We start from the raw sequence: 23224 nt of genomic DNA on the forward strand, positions 1-23224 counted from the left end.
GAGCAAGAAAAAAAATACTCATCAGCAGAAATCCATCAGAAGCAATTGGCCACGTTTAGCTTTTGTTCTTAACTGGGATGCTCGTGTTTTGGGGGGACTTAATAATAAACCATTGCGCGAGAAAAACACAGGGGCTTACAGCTTTCATCAGTGTTTGAAGGTATGGATGTTTGTGGAATTTGATGTGAAAAGCAATTAGACATGAAGTTCCCTCGTTCTGCCTCTAAGGAGAACCTTTCCACGTTCTACCGTGATTAAACGGATCGTTGGACTAAAAGTGTGGCTCATCTAGTTTCCACAGGGGAGCTTACGGAGAAGTCTTTGGTGTGCTGTCTTTGTGACACATCATTACAGCTCATCCTAAAGCGGCACACAGGAATACGTCATCTTTATCATTGCGATAACAATTGTTATCACAATGATGAAGCGCAGAAGACCTTGATTAGACCTCATGAGTGGTGAGAAAAGTGTGTGTGAGGTCAGGAGGAGGTCAGTAGTCAATCTCTGGACCTCCTGTGCAGTTCCAGCTGTTTGAAATCAGTTTGTCACTGTCCAAAGATGCTTGCAAGCACAAAGTACAACAGCTTAATGAATGCTGCTCGGCAGCCAGCAGAACAACACTGGTTGCAAAAGGTAGTTTGAGTCCTCATAATTGCACCGTGTGAGCACCAAGTTTTGAAAATGATTTCTTGATACAATATGAACACATGGCAACACCAGTAACACCTATCATAATCATGATTAATAAATGATACATTTATGGTCAATTACATTTGGGTTAATAGTTACTTAGCTGTTAAGAAACGATAAAAATCATATCGTATCTCAACAATATAGTGGGTGATTAATTCAACGGTCAGCAACTAATTGATTAAGCATCCACTCGTTGCAGCTCTATATCATATGCCTGAGGATGGTCTACTATGACTGCAATCCTTGGTGTATACTGTATGTCCTCATAAGAAGACATGTCCTGTCTCCAGAGATGAGTATGAGAATATGTTTTTTGTTTAAAAAGAAGAAACGTCTCACATTAACAATCATCATTTTAGTTTTTAATGTCGTTAATTGGCTTAGTTTGCTTTCAGAGATCAGATTCATGCTCACTACATCGAAATTAACTCAGTATTGTGCAGTAAATTATGGCTATTGTTCTCTCATTTAGGCATAGCTGGCAACCCCGTGCTCTTCAATGAAAACGGAGATGCCCCTGGACGCTACGAGATTTACCAATACCAAATCAGAAACCGAACGGCCGAGTACAAAATAATTGGCCACTGGACGGATCAACTCCATCTCAACGTGAGTATTGCCTTTCTATCCCATGCCCACACATATCTACACAAAAGGATTGACTGCATTTAACCTACAAGCGCTGTGCTCGCATTAGTGTTTGTCCTGAAAATCCTCCTCTGAAAAGTTGTATTTTGCAGCTCTGCAACCGTGTGTTTGCTCACTAACTCCTCCCAAACCATTTGATAGCGCTTACTGCCATCTTCAAAGGTGTAAATATCCAGAGGGCGCTTTAAATGATTAACGGGGCGGACTGTGATGAAAAGAAGAAGCTTAAGGACAGACACATTTAATATCATCTCTCCAGACGGCATCACTGACTTCCAAAAACAATACAGCGAGCTGAAGCTGTGATGAAGAATCGGTATTATAACAGTAAATTACATAAAGGAACCAAACAAATTATGTTTTGACAAAATGAGGAGGAAGCCTAGGGCAGGCAAAAACAGAGTACAATTGAACACATGAAGCAGCTTGAGAGGAGCTGTGCCTTCTTTACTTCTTTCAACATGTGCTGTGGAAGAAAAAGAAGGGAGGTTTTTTGGTAGGCACCTACTGAGTGCGCCAGCGCTGACTTTTAAGCTGGCTGTATTTAATTAGTGTTCTTTGAGTTCTTAATTGAATGCACATTTGGAGACAATTTTAACAGCTTTGAATGAACTGCCACAATTGAATAAAATTGATAACATAACATTAAAGCGAGCAGAGCCGTTTGAAATGATGAATTTAATTTATCTTAAGTGTTCTTGTAGAAGGAGGGAAAATCCACAGAGGAGAGGAGCATCCTGAAACAGAATTTATCTTTTGTTTCTTAGAACGTTGACAGCTGAGTATTGATTTTTTTTAACACAAACAACTATTTACCAAAACAGAAAAAAAACAAAACATGGTCAGTTCCCTGTAGAGCAAACAATGGATTTCCTCTTTCCTCTCGTGTCTTGCCCTTAATATTATTTGACCTCCCGCTGGTAAATTTTGCTGAGTCTTTGAGGAATGATTTATTTGACCCCTAGCTTGCCCTTTCCTACCCCTGACTCAAATAAATAAATGAAACCAAGAGGCATGGGAGCAAACAGAATGGTATTTCAGGCCTGATTCAAACACCCAAAAAGGCAAGTAACCACGTGGCAGTTTGTCCTTGACCTCCAGGTGTGCTGGGGATATTTTGGATCAATAAAGTATCACCACCTCTACACGCCACCACTTTATAGGACATGGACAGTTTAATACACTACAAATCTCTCCTCCTCTGTCCTTGTCTCACTCTCTGAGTCCATTCATGTCTATCTGTGTCGCCTTGCCTCCCTCGCAGGTTCGTTCAATGCAGTGGCCCGGTGGTGTCCGTCAGATCCCTTCCTCAATCTGCAGTCATCCCTGTCAGCCTGGCGAGCGAAAGAAGATCGTGAAGGGCATCCCTTGCTGTTGGCACTGTGAGCGTTGTGATGGCTATCAGTACCAGGCAGACACCTACACGTGTAAGATGTGTCGCTTTGATTTGCGTCCCAACGAGAATCACACGGGCTGCGTTCCAATCCCCATTGTTAAACTGGAGTGGAGCTCTCCGTGGGCAGTCATCCCCGTGCTCATTGCAGTCGTTGGCATCATGGCCACAGTGTTTGTGGTGGTCACATTCATCCGCTACAACGACACTCCCATTGTGAAAGCGTCGGGCCGAGAGCTGAGCTATGTGCTGCTTACTGGCATCTTCCTCTGTTATGCCACAACATTCCTGATGATTTCGACCCCTGATGTAGGAATCTGTTCCCTCCGGAGGATCTTCTTGGGTCTGGGCATGAGCATCAGTTATGCTGCCCTGCTCACCAAAACCAACCGCATTTATCGCATCTTTGAGCAGGGCAGCATGTCTGTCAGTGCACCCAGGTTCATCTCTCCTGCCTCCCAGCTCGCCATCACCTTCACCCTGGCCTCAGTGCAGCTGCTCGGAGTGTGCATCTGGTTTGGAGTGGATCCCTCCAAGGCCATTATTGACTATGAGGACCAGAGGACGTCTAACCCGACGATGGCCCGCGGTGTGCTCAAGTGTGACATCTCTGACCTGTCTCTGATCTGCCTGCTGGGCTACAGCATGCTGCTCATGGTCACCTGTACAGTCTACGCCATTAAAACCAGAGGGGTGCCGGAGACCTTCAATGAGGCCAAACCCATTGGTTTTACAATGTACACCACCTGCATTATTTGGCTGGCATTCATCCCAATCTTCTTTGGCACCTCACAGTCCACAGAAAAGGTAAGCTTATACACAACCATTTTTTCCATTTTGCCTGCCACCCTTTTTTTTTCAAAGTCATGGTGATACTTCAAGGTTTTTAAGAATCCTAATAGCTATTCAACAGTTTCATTAATTCCAAATCAAATTTGCTGTGCTTCTTAATTTCTGTCTTTGTTTCTTTTTCTCTTGGTTTGTTCAAAAGAATGTTTTAATAATGAAAATAATTGCAGGAAAGTGCAGATAAAAAGCAACAAAACAAAACAACACATGATAACTACATGTGATAAAGTAAAATTGTGAGATACTTTGCATGTCTTTTTACTACATTTCAGTGAGAAATGTATTCTTGACTCCTACATTTAACTTATCAGAATAAGTTTTACACATAAAACACAAGTAAAAGGAGATGCATTATAACAAATTAAACTAGTACTTCAGAATATTTTGGCTTGTTACCCTTTAAAACAAAGGAATATTTTCTTATCGTCACCTCGAACTCTACTCTACCACCTGTCACCAGTTCAACCAAAAACGGCTTTTTATCCTTGTTTTATTTTAATGACTTTTGGAGAAGAAATGGCCAAAAAACATCTCATGCAAAGATTATAGGAGAGTCTGACAATATGCATAATTTGGTATGGCAGTATATTTTTTTCCTGCTTTGCTATCCTGTTTACCTTCTTCACACCTCAGATATGTCCCTTGTCGGGTCCTGAGTCCAGAGCATCTAGATTAGAACTTCCCAAAAGTATTTCAGGTTTACATGTTAACACATGATCAATTATAATATTCACATACCCCTTTTACACTGGATAAACAAAACACTAACAGCCACTAACATTTTCCCTTTGGGAATGGGTACAATCGGGGTTCACTCCCAAGTCAAATGACTCTGCAGTAGTCACGTCTGAGTAGTAGTTTTATCAACTCGACTGTGATGGAAACAAAACGGCCAGATGAACATGTCGATTTTTCCCTGCTTGACAGGCGCAATGATATGGCGTATGATTAGGTTGAGGAAGCTTCATCATTCAGTCGTACAACTCTCAACAGAGATGAAAAAGAAGCAAGGTCTCTCACTCCTTACTACTTCCATGATGTAGTATAATCCATAATGTTTTTGATTACGACTTTTAAAAACAACTTCAGCATCTTCTGGATGTAGTCTGAGATGTATGATTTGCTGCTTTCTACTGCTCCCTGTTTTTCCCGCCTGATCTAGATGACAAACTTGACACACACAAGTCTCCTGGCAATGAGAAAGGAGTCTATTGGTCACTGGGAACTATTCAATGATTAATCGAAGATCAGCAGTTTGTAGCAATCTACACTTGTTTTAACAGAGCTTGATAATAATAATGTGGTTCCTTAAGAAGTTCTTTCACTACTTCACATTGGTAACTTCTTAAAACTGCAGTTCAGCAATCTTTACACTTTCACCTCAGTCTCACACGCAATGCCAGAGTTAATTTTCTTATTAAATATCCCACTATGCTTTTATTTTCACGACAAGCATTTTTAGAATGAAGTTAATAAACCTCAACAGCTTTAACAACAACTAAAAAGGGGATGTCATGATGAAGCCTGATATTTTAAATAAATTAACAACTGTGACAAGTGTGGGCACAGTTTTATGAGAGCATTCTATAATAACTCTGCAGGCAGCACGCAAGACTGTGACTCACGTACATGTGACTGTTGCATGCCACAGTGAATTAGACACCCATGAGCTGTTTACTCAAACACAAGCTCACACTCATATTCCCATGTCAAATCAATGTGCCTGACCTCATGAACCGTGGACCTGGATCACATCCAGTGGGAGCGCTAGGAGGCTACAGGTCAAGAGGGATCCTAAAGGGACATCGAAATGGGGGCTTGGCTTGGAACTCGCACTCAGCAGAGACAGTCTGGGTGCAAAGCCAAAGGGCTACAACAATGGCACAGTAGAAATGTGTAGATCTAGTTGAAAGAGTTCTTTTGGCACTGTAACAAAAGCTCAGTGGCTACAAGAGAGGACAGTGGTAAGGGAAAAGCCTCACACTGGCATGGACACTATCAGTGGTGCCAGCATGGGTCTGACAGATGCAACAAATTAATCCTTACCTCCCTCCCCTTTGGGATTATACAAAACAATGCATCAAAATGCTGGCCTGGAAAAACTGGCTGTGATAGTTACCTTTGTGGAAAAACGTTCTTGAGGGACTGAGATGTGCATTGTGTCACGCTCCGCATCCCAAAATAATCTCTACAGTCTACAGCAGTGCAGAAAATCTGCATATGACTGCAGCCAATTGAACTACATTAATAATGCAGGATGTGACCAGCAGTACAATAACTTACTTTCACACCCGGCATGTTGTGTTAACACCGCAAACTCTAAACTACTGTGAATCTGCATATTGGCCTCCTTTTACCCCATAAATCTGATGTTAACACTAAAACTGAGCAACAGCATCTACATGATGAAAACAATAACAAGGGCTGCTGAGCTAAATGCAAACTGCTATGTATCACAGAAATATATTGAGGTAAATGTCCTGAAATGTCATCCGTCATCACTATATGTTCTTGATCATCAGACCCACAGCACACACTGTACGGAAAAAAGCAGACCAAGTCCACAATTCACATTACTTTTTAATGCGAGTGTTGCACATCTTAAGTCGCATGTCAACAGCAGCCATGGATATCAGTGAGTTCTTTGTTTAATCATTCCATCTCCTCTCTCTGAAGATGAAAGAGAATTATACAATCACAGGGAGATTGAACAGCTTTTTTGGAGGATGAGGTAATCCATTAGCTAGCATGGCTTTGAATAGTAAAACCGGAGTGAATAAAAATCTTTGAAGGGTAAGTTAAGCCCTACTTTTGGTTTCTTCTTCTTCTTCTTATTTTCTTCTTCGCCTTCCATACCTCCCATTAATTTAATTTACAAGCTTCTTAAAAACTTCTCTCACCCTCAAGACTTTCAGTTCCAAATATATATTAGTCACTCATTAATTATTATTTCCTGTAGAAAGCTGTACACACAAAGGCTGGGAGAGAGTTCCACTTTTATCATTTGGAAAACTTCTACCATTGCCTTGAGCATTGTTAAGGTAGGACATAAAGTGGAACACAAAATGGAAACCTCGCTTCAGGGAAATGTCCTACATTTTTTCTTTCCTAATTTGAGAGAGAATAATCATATTTAATATATAACCAAAATGGCCTTTAAGTGTCGACTCTGAAAAACCTAATTTAACTCACACTCTAATATGGTTTAGTCTAGTCAGACACAAGGTACTTTGTTGTTTTAGACTGCTTTTAAGAGTACCCAAGAAAACGGATAGCATCCATCTTTTAAACTATGCCCCAAAAAACATTTTTTTTTATCCTTCTAGTTAGCGAATGAGGAAAAAGTGTGATGCTATTTTGGATCCACAAACTCTGCATTGGACTGTTCACACTTTTTGCCTATTTCCTACTGTAAGCCACTGTTTGTTTAATTTAACCGTGGCTATGATTATTCCCTAAGGCTAACCAAGTATTTTGTTATTATAATTGTGATGAAGGACGTCCTTTAATCTTAAGAAAGTAGTCATTTTAACCTAAAATGTGATCTTTGCCTAACCAAGTTCATTTTGTGTTGGCTTTGGCGGCTCCTGTGGACAAAAGCGACATGAGTGTTTCCAAAACCTTCAAAAATGAGTGAATCTAGACCCCTGCACTATAGGATAGAGTACAGTTTTAGACTGGCCATATAGGATGGCTGCGGACTGTTTCCGTCAAAAATAGACATGGTGCGTATTCTCGAACATTGTGTAGAATGGCCCCATGACCAGCTCTGGCAACCGTGATGCAGACTGGCCCAGGAGTATACTTTATTCTTTAAGGTGGAGAACCTGCGTAAGATCTCTAATTCGCTGAATATGTGATGGTGGTGATTCTGTCCCCTTTGACAACACCAAAGATCCCTTTACGCTGACGTACTACTCACTTTAAAACTTTGCCTGGAAAAATGTAAACCAAGGCTCTTCCGGTCTGCGCTGTAAATAGTTTAATCTGATTTCTTGGAGAATCCCAGTGACGAGCATGAAGAGTAAATATATAGAAATAGAAAATCTTCCTGTGGATGGTCTCGTTTGCTTATGCAAGTCATATAGAGGCACCGGTATTTATTTGAGACGGTTTCATAACAAGTCAAATTCTCCCTGCGGTATATTTAACCATGGCGTTGTCGGATCATAAAACAGATTTTTAACAGTAATTTGTAACACTTTTTGGAATGCACTGACGAAAGATGTCATCCCTGCCTTGTGGACGCCAGATCAGATGGCGCTTAAATGCATCGTCCTTCAGGGGCTTTCATAACCTAACAATGAAGTAACCAGTTTTGCTGTGCAAGGCTTCATGTAAAAAAACAAACCCTGTGACTGATTCTCTGCGCTGTTACATAAACAATGTTCTTATTTAAGGAATTAACATGTCAAAGCAAACACACCTCATAATCATCGTACTGTAAATGACAGGCCCCACAAAGCCTCACAGCCCACGTTGACATGTCTTTCAGAGCAATTAAATGCTCCACTTCCTCCGGGTCTTGATTTACCTTATCTTGCCGCCTATGCGCTCATCACCAGTTTATAGCGGGCCTCTGCCTCAGCAGTACTAGCACAGTCATTTATTTGTCATCTGGTGCCAGGATAAATGTAACAAATGCCATGGGAGGCTTTCTCTATCATTCAAACAGGGACATCTGGTCTATCTATGGAGTCTGATCACGGGCTTTATGCAAGCTGTAGGAATAGAAGTGACACCTGCTTACCTGAAGAAACAGTGTAAATCAGCGGCTGCCTCAAAGACAGAGGCAGGAGGAAAGGCGTCGGACAATAGCATGCATGGGAATGAGGCTTCAGCACAATAGGCTCAGTTCAAAGACAATCAACCCACACAAAGAGGTCCTGCTTTTACAGTGCATGAATGGACTGATGAATTGAGTGGTGTTGTTTATTTCTCTATGAAGTCTCCATCACACTATTGGTACTGCCAACTCGATGACAAAAAACTGCTGTTAGTGCACTAGTCAGACAAAGAGTGGGAGTTGCAGGGAGTTCAACGAGACCAGATGTCAGACAGGAGTGTGCTCATGACTGTGTCGGCTCGATGTTCTTCCCCGCTACCTGTTACCACCCCCCTTCGATCCTTTCTGTTTCTCTCTTTGTCTCTTTTCAGTCCAAAGATAAACAGCATTATTCACATGCTCATGTCCCGCAGGCCCAATAATTCATAATGAAGATAGATGCTACAGAGCAGAGGGAGCTGAGCATCGTCATGGACTTAAGAGAGCAGTCTTTGCATTCATTAGGCCTACAGCACAACAGTCATCTGGGTCCTGCCTGTTGACCTCTGGGTGCGCCAATAATGGGTGAACAAGCCGTGAAGCTAATCAAGGCCAAAGAATTGTGATCTTTATAAATGACATTCTCCCACAAAGCCATATCACTGCGTCCCCTAAGGCCTCTATTTGTTTATTAGCTTAATTAGAGTGCAATTATTGTGAATTCTCATGCAGCAAGCTCCTCTGCTGAACGATTCCATATCATGCTGAGAAATAATGCGGAAGCTTAATGTAGAGAGGGAATTATGCCATTTAAAGGAATTTGATAGTTTGCATTCAGAAGCAGAAGCACTCTAGAGTCCCTGGTTGAAAATGGAATCTGTTTACATTTATGAACCCTAAAATTAATCTTACGATATCAGCTATCATTCTCACTCAGTTGTGCTGCACTCTGTAGGCAGCGATGTGGGATTCATATTGACTCCTATCATCATATATGTACTGACAGATAGTCAAGTCAATAATGCTGCCATACGGTGCTTCTCCTATGTTATGTTTTGCCTCCGGCATGATCTGCTAATAGCGGTGTGATGATAGGTGTGTGAGATACGCAGCAACTCACTTTTATGAGCTCCGGTATGTGCATGCTCAGGTGCACTGCAATCAGGAGGAAACAAATTAATGGATTGAACACTGTAGTTTGTCTGACAATGAAAACAGGACTCCATTTGAGCAGTACAGTGGGCATTGAAGGTTTTCGTTTTCTACCAGATAAAATATTCTGATGATCAACTACTGGCTGGGCAAAAATTAAATATTATCAGTCTGACATAAAAAGTGAAGTGTACTCAAAAGAGGCATAGTGTGAGAACATTTTCATCCAGAGAGGCAAAAAGTCAAATGTAAGTAAAAATGTGTGATGCCACTCTTTAGTTTAGTTGTACTGTACTGAAGCACTATTCTGTATCACATTAACAAAAACGCTGCTGCCATGTCCAAGGATGGGTCACAGACAAGGATAAAGTCGCTGCTAAGCCAGTGGGCGGAAGTGCGATGGGTCCACGGAGATATGCTGTCAACCAGTGCAGTAGAGAGTGAGGTAGGGAAGGGTAACAGAATCTATTCATGTAAGAATCGTGATTCATATCTCCCACGATTCAGAATCCATATAAAAGCGTAAGAAAATTGATTTTCAAAATATTAATTAGCAGTGTGATGTTGACAAAAAAAAAACCTAACTAGCTAACAAACACACACCCACTTTTGAATTGAGAATCATTTTAAGATTGCAGATTGACTCCGAATCGAATTGGACACCCCAACATCAAAATCAAATCAAATCATGAGATTACCAAAGATCCACACTCCTAGAGTGAGGGATCCAAAGAGCTACTTTGGGACCTCAAGCCTGTGACTAAACATATGGAAGAAGAAGAAAGATGAGCGAAAAGTCAAGTTAGCCAGGAAAGGGGGGCGCCGTTTGGCTCAGTTGGTAGAGCGCGCGTCCCATGTGCCGAGGCTCTGCAGTTGACCTGGGTCGACTCCCGGCCCGGGTCCCTTTGCTGCGTGTCACTCCCCCTCTCTCTCCCCCTGTTTCCTGTCATATCTTCAGCTGTACTATCAATAAAGCCGTAAAAGGCCAAAAAAATACTTTTAAAAAAAAGAAAGTTAGCCAGAAAAGACAAGCTAATTAGCTATGACAAGCGACTGCTTACACATGTCAGACAATCTCACAGAGAAGCTGGAGCTCATTGAGTGGACTAAAAGAAAGCTCCTGCAAACTAACTGTTAATAAATGGTCATTTAATCATTAATTAAACTTAAGTTAATAGTTATTACTGTAAACAAACACTGAAATGCATTAAACCAATGCATTAAACCAATAAGCGACTGGTTATTGTAAAGTTGCAACTGAGGTGTAAAATAGCTTAATAAATGGTTTATAAAGCATTTACTCTCCATCTGTTAATTGGCTGAGCGAGGTTGTCCCATGTTTTTGCCCACAGCACTCCATCACTGTCTTCCTCCACTGTCTCTTCGTTGTTGTTGTAATTTCCTTTCTTTTCCTCTTTGCTGATTCTGTCAAAAATTAAATTCCCCTCAGAAAAAATCTCCTCCTGCTCCCTTTTAACTGGCTAATGTGCTCCTAACTGCAAAATATTTTGCTCTTCCAGTCCATAAATCTTTTCATCTGATTTTGTGGGGAATCTGACCCAGTGCCAGGCATTAAGCATAACCATGCAGAAATAACCAATCTTCCCGCGGATGGTCTCATTTGCTTATGTAGGTCATATAGAGGCATCAGTATTAAATTGAGACTGTTTCACAACCAGTCAGAAACTCCTTGCAGTACGTTTAATTAACTGACAGCGAGGGTTGCTTTGAAGACGGCTATTCTGGGTTGAAATACAGAACTTTCTCTTCCTGTTCAAGTGAGTAACAGCCTGGGTTCAACAGTCGGTCCCTTAGGCAGCAGTGAGCCCAAAGCAGTTCACTGGTGAACACTCCCTACAGCTGGGAAGAGGGACTGCTGCAGATGTCCCTCTCTCATACTGCCTCAATTCTTCCATTGTTCTCTCCAGCCAGCAGCCCCACATTGCACCACAACTGGCTGCGATGAGTTGCAGCCAGTCTGGGGGAGGGGGGCACTACGGAGAGTCACAAATAATAAACACAAACACGATATTCAAAAAGGGGTCACATCTGGAGAGCTAAATGTTACTCGCTTTGAAATAAAAATAAACAAAAAAAAAACAGCAGGGATGTAGAGAGGGTCACTCGGCAGCTGATGAAAAACTCAGCCAGTCAAAGGAAGAGATACTATACAGTCAGTTCATATCAAATATTTATAGTTTAAGGTAGAAAGCCTGTGAATTAGAGCCGGTGTTAGTTGAGTCTTACATCATGGCGCAAGAAAGTGTTTGATCCTGATGTGCCAGTGCATGTCAAGATGGTTTACTAGAATATTTCAGTCAACATTTGTTTTGATTACAGCTGTAAATCAGCTCTCATGATGACCCACGAACAGTCATATATTTAAGTCGTGCACCCACTGATTTTCTAACTTACAGCACTGTTTTACATTTTTAAAAAATGCCTGTCACATCCTACAGAGAAAATAAGACATTTTGTTTTAATCAGACGAAATATTTCTGTTTCTCAGTTGTTCATTATATGGAAGGCCTAATTGGTCATGGATCAAACATAGTATTATCTCAGTTAAATTAAATTAGTTTTCTCAAAATCACGCTATCATGTCATTATGACGGAAGAAGAGTTGTTGTTTTTCCGGAGATAGAAAGGTCATTATGAGAAAATGACTTAAGAGTGGACCATTCTCTCATCTCATGGTCTCAAGATGACGGTGTTAAAAAAAATAGTTGCACCTATGGGCATTAAAGGCTTCGTTAATAGTAAACCACCCTTAGAGGACAGTAACTGAACGTTTGCCTTATGAAACACCTGCACTGACAGTTTACAGTATGTTGCAGAATACACAGCCCAGATGTTTGAATGTCAGGTGTTCAAGCAGGATTGCATTTGTTGCTAACCGATCAAATTTGGATGATTATTGCGCTGTTTACCAGAAGACAGTGCAGTTATCTGCATGGTAAGGCCCAGTAATAACAGTCCTTTATATTCTCAAATAAAATTGTATCTGCTCCAGTCCATGTTAGAGTCAAAAAACTGCAACACTGTGTTGTGGCCCTCAAAAGTGGAAACACATGACAGGAAGTGGAAAAGTTCTGCCTTGATTATTATTGTCACCTACATGTTTAATAATCAATATCTGGTTCTATCTGGTGACTTTCCTTTAGGATATTGATTTGCAGTTTGCGCAGGTGGCCCTGGTCTTTGTATGCAATCCATTCTCATTCCCAACACTTTAAATACAGCAGTCTGGTCAGTGTCACAGTGATTTTGAGTCTGATGCTGTCGTAACCCCTCTAGTGTCACTTCCTGAAGTGCCCCTATAGTGCAGTGGTTTAAAGAACGAGAAAAGTCAGAGTCTGGAGTGATTGGGGTGGTTGGAGGGGTCACACACTGGACTTTTTCTTCAGAAGACTGGGGTTGGTGTACTGTTTCTTATCAAGAATAAAGAGTGATTTGTTTTGAAGTTATGTTACGAAAGTAAGTTAACGTAGGTAAGTGACACAGCTTACTTACGCTACTCAAGTGATGAAAATCAGTGTAGGTATTGGCCCAAGATATGATCTTTTCCTAACAATAATAATAATAATAACCATCTTGTTTTGGAGCCTTAATCTAACCAGCCCGTAACCGTTTGGCAACATCAGTAACAGTCCAAAAGTCATAATATGTTGTCATATGTAAAGTGCTTGTCAGCAAGCTTTATTTTGAAAGCGTTCTAGTTTTTGAAGAGCTGGGAGTGAGAAAGTGTTGGTCTTTTCTGCATCTTTCCGCAAACTTCCCCGTCAAGCTTACATCGGAATACTGATTCTGAACTAAAGTAGGACATAGGAACACCATCAATAGTGAGGTTGGTAAAAAAGGAACTGTTTAATCCAGGTACCCATTATTCCATCAGCCAGACTTGTAGCGACACTTGATAAATACCCTAAATTAGCGGATTTGTCCTTTTAAATTAGCAAGGTAGTAGATATAACTGCCAGCAGTTCTGCAATACTTTCACAGTTCTTTTGTTCTTTTCATCAAGTTGTGGATATAAAAAAAAAATCGTGTTCTCAACAACGTACTTCCCTGACATTTAAATGGTTTATACTTTGACTAGTTGATGAATCTAAAAGAAAACACTCAGAAAGCCGTCAAACTTTAGCACAGATTGAACTATGAGGTTAAACATTGTCAGAAACCACGAAGTATATATTATGCAAGCTCTCTAAAACCGTTAATCACATCCTCCAATAACCAAATCATAATTTCATCATAAATAGAAATCATTGACCGACAGAGGCTAAGATTAACAGTTTATTTTCCCACTCTGTGGTGCGCTGTGATGGTTGGAAGAGTGCTTGCTTGAACAGTAATATTCTGCAGGCACATCACAAACAGTAAAAATCAGAAATCCACCTGAGAGAACTCTGGTTCCTTCAGAGGTGATCGTGCTGATGAAAACCCTAAAGTGTGATTTTTATTATGCAAATGCACGACTCACCTCCCCTTTTCAATCAGACTACAGATGGTTGGAACCTCCATGTTGAGAATTTTGTCGTCGTGTTTGGATGCATTCAATTTTGCAGTCTCTCTAAATAATAACTTCTGTGACACAACTTACAAGTTAATTCTTCTCAGCCGGCCAGTCAAGCACTCAAAACGTACTACGATGTAAAGAAATTACACAAGCTTTCATTCATTAAAATGCTTCTCTGAGGATGACTCATTAATTCAGCTGCGGCTTCTGGAAACAATTAAAAAGGAACGAGTGAGAATGATTCTCGGAGTATCATCCCCCTTGATTCAAAGGATTTGACCATGTGTAAAGTTTTCACAAGCTTGTTTATATTTTACAGACCTACTTGTTGTGAGTTAGAAAAAGGATCCTATCGAGTGGCGTTTTGAAATGTGTGCTCGGGTTGACGTGACGGCCATACTAAAACTAGTACGGCAGAAAATTAAACCAACAAGGTGGCCTTGGCTGGTTTGGCAGACTCGCCATTAAAGCAAATGAGATGGTGATTTAGAACAAGTTTTAGAACATCACATGCATCGGATAGTTTTGAAGCCTTGATTGGACGCAGTGGAAACTACTTCAACAACAGCTTGGCCAACAAACGGGTCATTGGGTGCTCTAATTATAATGATACACAGCAGATGTCACTTGTACTGTACAGCCCACTACCCATATAAAAAAATCTGCACAATCCAGAGCCAAATAAAGGTCTTAACTGTTTGTATTCTGCATGTTTTGTTTTTGCCTCTTGCAGATGTACATCCAAACAACCACTCTGACCATCTCTGTGAGTCTGAGCGCCTCAGTGTCCCTCGGGTTGCTCTACATGCCGAAGGTCTACGTGGTTCTCTTCCACCCCGAGCAGAATGTGCCCAAGCGCACACGCAGCCTCAAGGCCGTGGTTACTGCAGCCACCATGTCCAACAAGTTCAACCCCAAGGCTGGACTCAGACCCAACGGAGAAGCCAAGACAGAGCTGTGCGAAAGCCTCGAAACACAATGTAAGAGCAGTAATGCTAATGAGGAAAGCTGTTGACTGAAAAAAAGCAAAAACACTGTTTATCTTTTCTTGGTAATATTTTGTCCTTCAGTGTCTGTAAATCAAACACATCGGTGCAGAAATTGGAAGCGTAGAGTAAAAAATGATTACTTATTAACAGATGTGTAGCATGTTATTTAACACTCCATTGAATCCAGTAAATGTGCCACTGTTCATTTGAGTCAGAGGGAAACATTACAGGAATCTCAATGATGTGCGTGTGTGAGGTGGGAAGTCATGAAGCAGAAATCAGTTGTCAACACAGAAAACGTATTCTGCTGTTCGCTGTCATCACTATATCACTGAATTAAATGGCTACACGTGACATCTGCAAATGTTTCACAGATATGTACTAGGGCTGAACGATATGGACAAAATTTCATATCTCGATATTCATGCCAGATATCTCGATATCGATACGATAGGATATGACTACGGGTTCGGTGAAAACCAAGCATTTTTCAGAAAAATAAAGAGATTATTTTAAGCCATATACAAATGGTTGATAGAGAAATCTTTACCAAATAATCACAAACTCACTACAGAGACAAATATATTTGAAGTTACAACAGTAAAGGGAGGGAGAAGATCAAACGAACTATGTGTATTTTTACAAGATGAACGATGACATCCTAATCTGGAGAGAAAGAGTGAGAGTGAAGATCGAGACTCAGCAGCTTCAGGTTTATCGCTGGTAAAGTACCAGTGGAATTTAGCAAGACTAAGAAGTCAGAGAATTAACAGATCAAAACAGAGTAGACGGCAGCTATATGGTCTCAAATCCACAGAGCGAGCGGCCGCAGCGTCCGCTCCTGCTGCCACAGCCGGCCCCCCACACACACCTGCCGCTTGCAGCCGCTCAGGAGGGCAGAGACCCCGGCGCTGCTGCAGGGGAGCCGCAGACTGTGATGACTCTAAGCAGCAGGAGAATTACAATATAATATATTTCTCGCCTTTCCCCTGATGATCTGAATAGGTCGCAAAATTTGTTGCTAGTCGCTTTTCAGAAATAAAGTCGCTAAGAGGGTCTGAAAAGTCGCTAAACTAGCTAGAAAGTCGCCAAGTTGTGTGTGCGTCTCAGTCTCCGTCTCCCTCACTCCCGCCCTCGTATGTTTGTCATTGGTTGGCTTCAGCTGTCGATCCACAGCAAGCATGAAATAAGGTTTGTGGTTGGCTGGCCTTAGCGGTGCATTCAAGGGCAATCGTAAAAAGGATGTTTGTTGTGAATGCCAGAGCTGTACGTGCAGGGCGAGCAGGATAATCTATATCGTTTATATCGTTGCTTTTACGATATGAATATCTTGAATGTTCATATCTAGATATAGATACGATAACGATATATCGTTCAGCCCTAATATGTACCTTCCGCTTTGACTGTGTGTCTCTATATTTACACTCAGAACTGAATCAGCCGGTACTGTAGCAAAGACTTGATAAATTGACATGCATCGACAGAAAACTCTCGGTAACTGCATACTTTTTTAAATCATGTGTCGCAAACTGGTTCTGTCCTGTTTGATCTTAGTGTTTGGTATAGATAGAGACTGTTTGGCGCAGTGTGCTCTACAGTGCTGCCGGTCGTAGCTAAAGGGTTTATGTTGACGAGACAATCGATTGTTTTGTTGATGAAATGTCAGAAGTCTGAAAAACTGTCATTGAAATCTGGCAGAGCTTAAGGTGACCTATTCAAGTTGCTTGTTTCTATTTGACAGCTAAAACCCTAAAGATATGTATTTTACATTCATATACTAATAATCACATTTAGGCTTAAACCAGCTGCCTGAGTTTGACATTTTGCTTGAAAAATGACTAAAATAATGAATCTATTAGGATAATTATCCTTTCAGTTTTTGACAATCAACAAATCAATGGATCGACTAATTGTTTAACCCCGTAGACCCCATTAACTTTGGTGCAGATCCAGATAAAGAGACGGATCCGGGAATTTTTACACGTTTTTCTCAACAAAGCAAGTAATTTTCTCTTAATTTCTGACTGAATAGTGCATCGAACTTGATATAAAAAACATATTTAGGTGTCTGGTATCAATGAGTGAGTACAGTTTGATGTAGATCCTAGATATGGTGAGCTTTAAATTATTGTTAAATAGTTATAGTCTAAAATTTAGAATGATACAGGGTTATTGAGTTTGATATTTGATTAGGTCTGATTGAATCAAAATTGACTGTTGGCCCTTGGCAGAGGTATGCACTCTTAAACCTAAAGATGTGAGACCTGTCAGTTCATCCACAGCACTGTACAGCACTGTGCCATTAAATGTTCTTTAAATTTTTACAATTTATCAGATCCTGAAAAGCTGGTATCCAACCCGCTGACAGGCATTAGAAGCAACAATACTGTCCTAATTGTCATTATAGCCGAAATTGAACTTTTAAATGCCTGTTTATGTCTTTATCACTATCTCAAATTTCTATTTCAAACTTGCAAACAATTCTAAAAATAGGTTCACATAAATGTTGCAGTGACACTGAATATATCAAGCCAACTTGATAAGTTAAACCTCACTTGAGGATTGCAAGATTCATTATAAACTATTAATCTATTTCAACTTTTATTTAAACGTGCAAACAATAAAACAATTAAATACAGATAAGAATTAAGATAAGATTTAGATTTTCTCAAGAAGAAGATAAGATGAAGACTGTAGGTACTGCAGTTTGCCATTACACTACCTATAAATTGTTTTCAGGTAATACAAAGATAGTCGTATATCCTATTAACTATCTAATAGTGGAGTGCAGTATGTGCATTTTTAGGGTCATATGTCAAATAATTGTTTATGACATGACATGAAAATAACTTGAAAAACACACATTTAATAAGATCATAACTGCTGCTCTTCGTATAACACTTTTGGCTGAACAGTGTCATACATTTTCATATGTAGCATAGTTACGTTAGCGTATTTAGCATTCGAGCGTGCATGTAGAACACAACAATCTTCTTGCTATATATATATATATATATATATATATATATATATATATATATATATATATAGATATATATAGGTCATAGAGAGGCTGTTTCATAACCAGTTAAAAGTTTCTTTCAGTGCATTTAATATGTTTGAACAAAACACCTCATCTTGTGTTCATGGAAACTGTGTCAGGCATTTTTCACAGTTTATCGACATTAACCAATCAATTGAAATAACAATCGAGACATCAATCATGAAAAACACCAGTTGCAGCCAGAGTTTTAACACACTGTAAATAATCACGAGGCATCTGACTCTCCTCTCTGTGGCAGCTGCACCTCCAAGCGTGTGCCTCCACCTAATCTTAGTACCAATAAAAGTGCTTGGCTCTACTGTATCAGTAACACACCCTGGATTTATACAAGTGAAGTAAATAATGACTTCAGCGATTGAGTCAGCAGAAATTACTCATGTGACGTCCAGAATGCTCTTCCCACCCGGCTCGCCTCGGGCAGGAACAGGTTTCCATCGGTCATGTCTGTCATCAGAGATACAGCCCTTCCATCTGGCTCGCACTAACCAGGAATCGAGCCCGTTGTCACTCATTTTTAAAGCTGTGTTTACTCCTCACTTTCCATACCAAACAGTCGAGAGAAATCTTGCCCTTCATGGGAGAATAATAGAGCCGACATTGTATTTTTTGTCAACACAGAAAACTGAAATCGATATGTGACAATGCGCTGGAGTAACAATGGCGCACTGCAGTGAAGGCCATAAAAATAGAGACATGTAAACAAACATTAATTCCCGTCTTACTTTAAATTTCTGTGGGGGGTTAATAGGGCCTTTTGTTACAATAAGTGGCGAGGAGGCAAAAGGCACAGAATTGATAGCCAGCAGCAATTTATCCTGATGGGGTTAGCGTTTACAGGGGCCCGCACAGTGCATGGCTATTTGAATAAGCGCCATTTGTCATTGTCATCGCCGCTGTGAATATACGGCTTGATGAAATTGAAAAATTCCTGTCTGGGCCAGCTCCATGCAACTGCCAAGATCTGGCGGTGATATGTCAGGATTTATCTGCTCCACCTCAGCGAATCAGCTAACACAGTCTGGGGAGACAACTGGAAAGTTGAGGCCTGATAGTTGAAGGAAAGGGTAGTGGGGGTGGTGATGGTGGTGGTGGTGGTGGGGTGGGCAGCAGGCTTTACTGAAACTCTCTGGTGAAGGTAATACAGCGTAGAAATGTAGCCGGAGACCCAGGAATTTATGGTCATTATTGGCGTTTCTGCTACACTGCAGCACGAAGGCTAAACAGCACCTGAACACTCATTTTCAGCCGTTAGACTGGGAAAACATGTCCAAACATACGCCCTCGCCTGCCTCATCCCATATGTCACAATACTTAACCTTGACTCGGCTGGACTCTCAATCGCCCCTCTCATTCTTCTCTTTCAGCTTTCTCAACAAAGCAGACCTACATCAGCTACAGCAACCACGCAATCTAAGGGGACAAAGGCTCTTATCATAATTCAGGATTTTCCCCCCTGACGGAGGGAAAACACAGAGTGGAATTTCACATATACACACAAAAGAATGGATGTGTTATTGTTGGCGTGGAGATCACAGAAGCATTGCCCAAAGACGTGACACGGTCGAAGGGGAGACCACAGGGACAGACAAAACAAAGGGGACCAGAGCAGATAACAGTGCAATTGTAAAGTTCCATCTTCTGTCTGCCTCACAAGAATACACACAGAAAAAAAAAAAAGAAGAAAAATACTTGCATGGCAGAGGCCTGAAGATCGAAAGATGGAGCTTTCCTTTTGAGTGTTTACATTTCAGCTATGCCCTCTTTCAAAAGACTTCTCTGTCATCTCGAGCAGTGCGGACTGAAACTGAACTGAAAGTCAAGAATCCGTTCAGGTGTTCTCAATGTTGTCTGCCAGTTCTTTTCTCAAAGACTATAATTAATCTTCAAACCTCAGAGGCATCACGAGGGATTAATCAACACCAAAAAGGCATGAAAACATGGTCCATGGATTTCTAAGAGGAGCTCGTGTTTGTTTTTATTCCGGCCTCATGAGTCAAAGGACTTGGTGATCATCTCAACAATGCAACAAATCTGAACCTGACGTGGAATTTTTTTTCTTTTCTTTTTTTTTTAAAAAAAAAAAAACTCTCTTGCAGCTTTCCACTCAGTTAAAAAGAATGACTACACGTATAAGATGGTCTCTGCCGATTTTGAGCATGCCAGTTTCAACATCCTGTGTTGTGTTGTTAAAAAAAAAAAAAACATATAAGAAAAAGAAAAAAATAATATCTTTGGAATGCGTTTAAACTCTGTTGCAGCGTTGTTAACAATTGTTTGGGCCCGGGCCTATTGTGCGTTAAAAAAACTGTTCTCAAAATGGTGAAGGTCTAGTGAGTGATTATTTATCTGTGCTTAAGTGAGGCCATGATTTGTATTACCAGCTAGCCTAAGGCTGCCACTGCCCTCCGCATACCTGTATGTGCTTTGAAACAGACTTGTGGTTAAAATAAACAGTATTCTAACCAGGAGATCTTACTGTAAGCTGTCATCCAGGATGAATCCCACCCCCCCACCCCCCCCAACCATCACTGCCACCAGCTATTCTCTTGGTCACACAAAGTGTAAGGGTAAAGCTTAGCTGTACAGATCCATTAGCAGGGGAATTAAGATGAAGTATGCCCTTGAGGGGATTGTGCGAAATATATGCCCTTAAGGTGATATTCGTAATGGAGCAGCCACTGAGAAAATTCATTACTATACATGTCCTCCCCGGGCACTCTCATGATAAGAAGGAGGTGTCAGGAAGTTGTAAGGCTCTTCGACAAATGAAAATCTAATTGCGAAAGTATACAATATCTCTATCAATCACCCGGAGCTCGCTGAACAGATTAATAGTTGGCTTCGTGCAGTATAAAAGCCCTCTAATGTCTTGGCGGGGGGGGGAAACATTGTGGGGTCATTTGTGTCGTGAATTCAATGCTGCTTTTCATGCCTCCCCCTCTGTATTACTTTTCAACACCATTTGTGTTGCAGAATAAAATGTGAGTGCTGACCAAAATTAAATGGCAAGTTAATGTATGTTATTAAATAGATTGATGATGTCTGCTTTATGTCCTGACATATCCTAAAATTGGGGAAAATGTACAAAAAGATACAGTGCCTGGCTATCTGACTATGTATTTGTAAAACCTCATGAGAAACTAATGAAGTGTGTGAAGCATGTTTATTTTTTTTTATACAAAAATTTTATTTCTATTAAAAATGTTTTCAAACTTCAACAGACATTTTTTTTTCTCAGGTTTGTGTGGAGAATCGAGCAGTTTGTTCATGAATGCGACACTTAGCTCAAAGAGAAGTTCTGGGATTCTTTTGGTTTTCAAACTGGACCTTGTATTTACATGTTCAGGTGTGTAAATGATTCATTCTTACCGAAAGGTTTGGAACTGGTCCAGTGGATCGCCTCGGCCTCATCACAGCTGCAGCATAATTCTCTGGGGCGACTCAGAAGCGCTGCTTATCACTGAGACGAAGATTTCACTGATGTACAGATCTGATATTTGAATCATGGATTGTTCTAAGAAATCTGTAGTAGAGAGCTGAGGTCACGCCTTCTCTCGTTTCCCTCATGGGACCTCATTTTCGGAAGCTCTTTGTATGGTAGTGAATGGAGAATGGAATTTTTTCGTGATTCACACGTGATGTTTGTCAATTTAAAAGATCATTTTTCAAGTCAATAAAGTCAGTTTGTCATAAAGAAAGTAAAATATCATCTGGTTTTGTGTCAAACTGCTCACTGAACTACATCATCTCGCTCAGCACACGTCACCAACACCAACATGGTCGCCATCTTGGCCCAGAAAGGGAAATTTAAAAAAGATCATAAATAATAAATCTGCTCATATCGACAACTGCAGTTATGTAGTGAAGTTAGTTAGTCAGTTCTGCCAGCTGCTAATATACAGAACCAGCTGTGAAAGGTTTGAATTCTGGGTTTTGGTGACTGTTCAACGTGATGACATCACTAATGCAACTCTTCTTTATAATTACATATTCACAGTTTTATATTCCATTCATTCTTTGACAAACTGCAGCTTTCTCGAGATAAAGATGTATCTTTTAAATTGACAAACCTCACATGTGTAGTTAATGTCAGCAATCAAGTCAGATCAAAAAATTATTTTAGTCTCTTCAATCACTACCGTACGTATTTTTCTTAAATAAGGTCCCATGATGGAAACCAGAAGGGGCGTGATTTCAGCTCCCTTCCATGTTTAAAGGGCAGTTCCACTATTTTGTATGTATTCACATGTTTTATTGTGTAGATGATTCATACTTACCAAAAGTTTTGGAATCAGTCCAGTAGATTGCCTCAGCTCCAACTTAAACTCGGACCGTCAAAGTTACTTCCACCAAAAGAACTTGTTTTTGTGACGGGCTGCCACTGTTATCCGGAGATTCCTATGGAGGAAAACCTTTCTGTTACCTTTTGTAACTGAAAAAACAAGCCTTGTTCGAGATTCTCTATGAAGATTTGATAGTTATCCAGGTCATGGTATATGTAAGTGCTCAACGACTCTGACACGGTGATGACCCCACAAGGGTTAAAGGCTCGAAACTCCTCACCAGTCAGTTAGAACTAAAGAAGAAGCCTTTTGGATGAGAGGTGAAGCATCCTCAAGAAACTCAAGCGAGACAAGTTGCCTTGGTATAACACTTTACGGAGAAGTCTCACTCTAAAATATCAAGAGAGGTGTTTCATGTTCACTTGTTGCCTCATCCTGGTTGTTAAAATCAGTGAAATCGTCAGCTATCTTGACTTTGGAAATAAATTAGTGCTGACGATTTCTCCACCGTCGTCTTTTTGCAACAGCTCGCATCTCATGACATGTCAGAGTGAGTCCTCTGGTTACAAAAATAATCTTGTTACGTAACAAAAGGCTCTCTCTCTCTGTGGGAGTATTCTTTATCGCAACGTTGTCAGACACGTAAAATAAAAACCTCAGCCTGTCGGTGGCAAAAACAAGCACTTGGTGGACGTAACTTTGACAGCCGGAGTTGCCCCACAGGATTACACTGCAGCTGGACTGACACACCAAAACATGCAAACATTAAAGCAACATTATGTAACCTTTTTACCCAAAAGAACAGCTTCAAATTCATTTTATTGATGCAGTGTTTTGTAACAGGGTGGATGGTGTCTCTGTCTCAGCCT

The 23224-nt window shown here is 40.6% G+C and overlaps 1 protein-coding gene across 2 annotated transcripts in view; it reads left to right on the forward strand.

Annotated features, from left to right (window-relative positions):
• The window catches only part of LOC115583949 (metabotropic glutamate receptor 4-like), a 217676-nt gene extending 195900 nt beyond the window's left edge, over positions 1-21776 (forward strand). For both annotated transcript variants that reach the window (XM_030421234.1, XM_030421235.1), the window contains exons 8-11: positions 1166-1302; positions 2606-3541; positions 14753-14999; positions 19437-21776. In XM_030421234.1, the coding sequence (XP_030277094.1) occupies positions 1166-1302; positions 2606-3541; positions 14753-14999; positions 19437-19486 (1370 nt within the window). In that variant the 3' untranslated portion in view covers positions 19487-21776. The remainder of the gene's footprint in view (positions 1-1165; positions 1303-2605; positions 3542-14752; positions 15000-19436) is intronic.
• Positions 21777-23224: the final 1448 nt, after the last annotated feature.

Source organism: Sparus aurata, chromosome 6 (assembly GCF_900880675.1).
Source record: "Sparus aurata chromosome 6, fSpaAur1.1, whole genome shotgun sequence".
NCBI classification, from domain to species: Eukaryota; Metazoa; Chordata; class Actinopteri; order Spariformes; family Sparidae; genus Sparus; species Sparus aurata.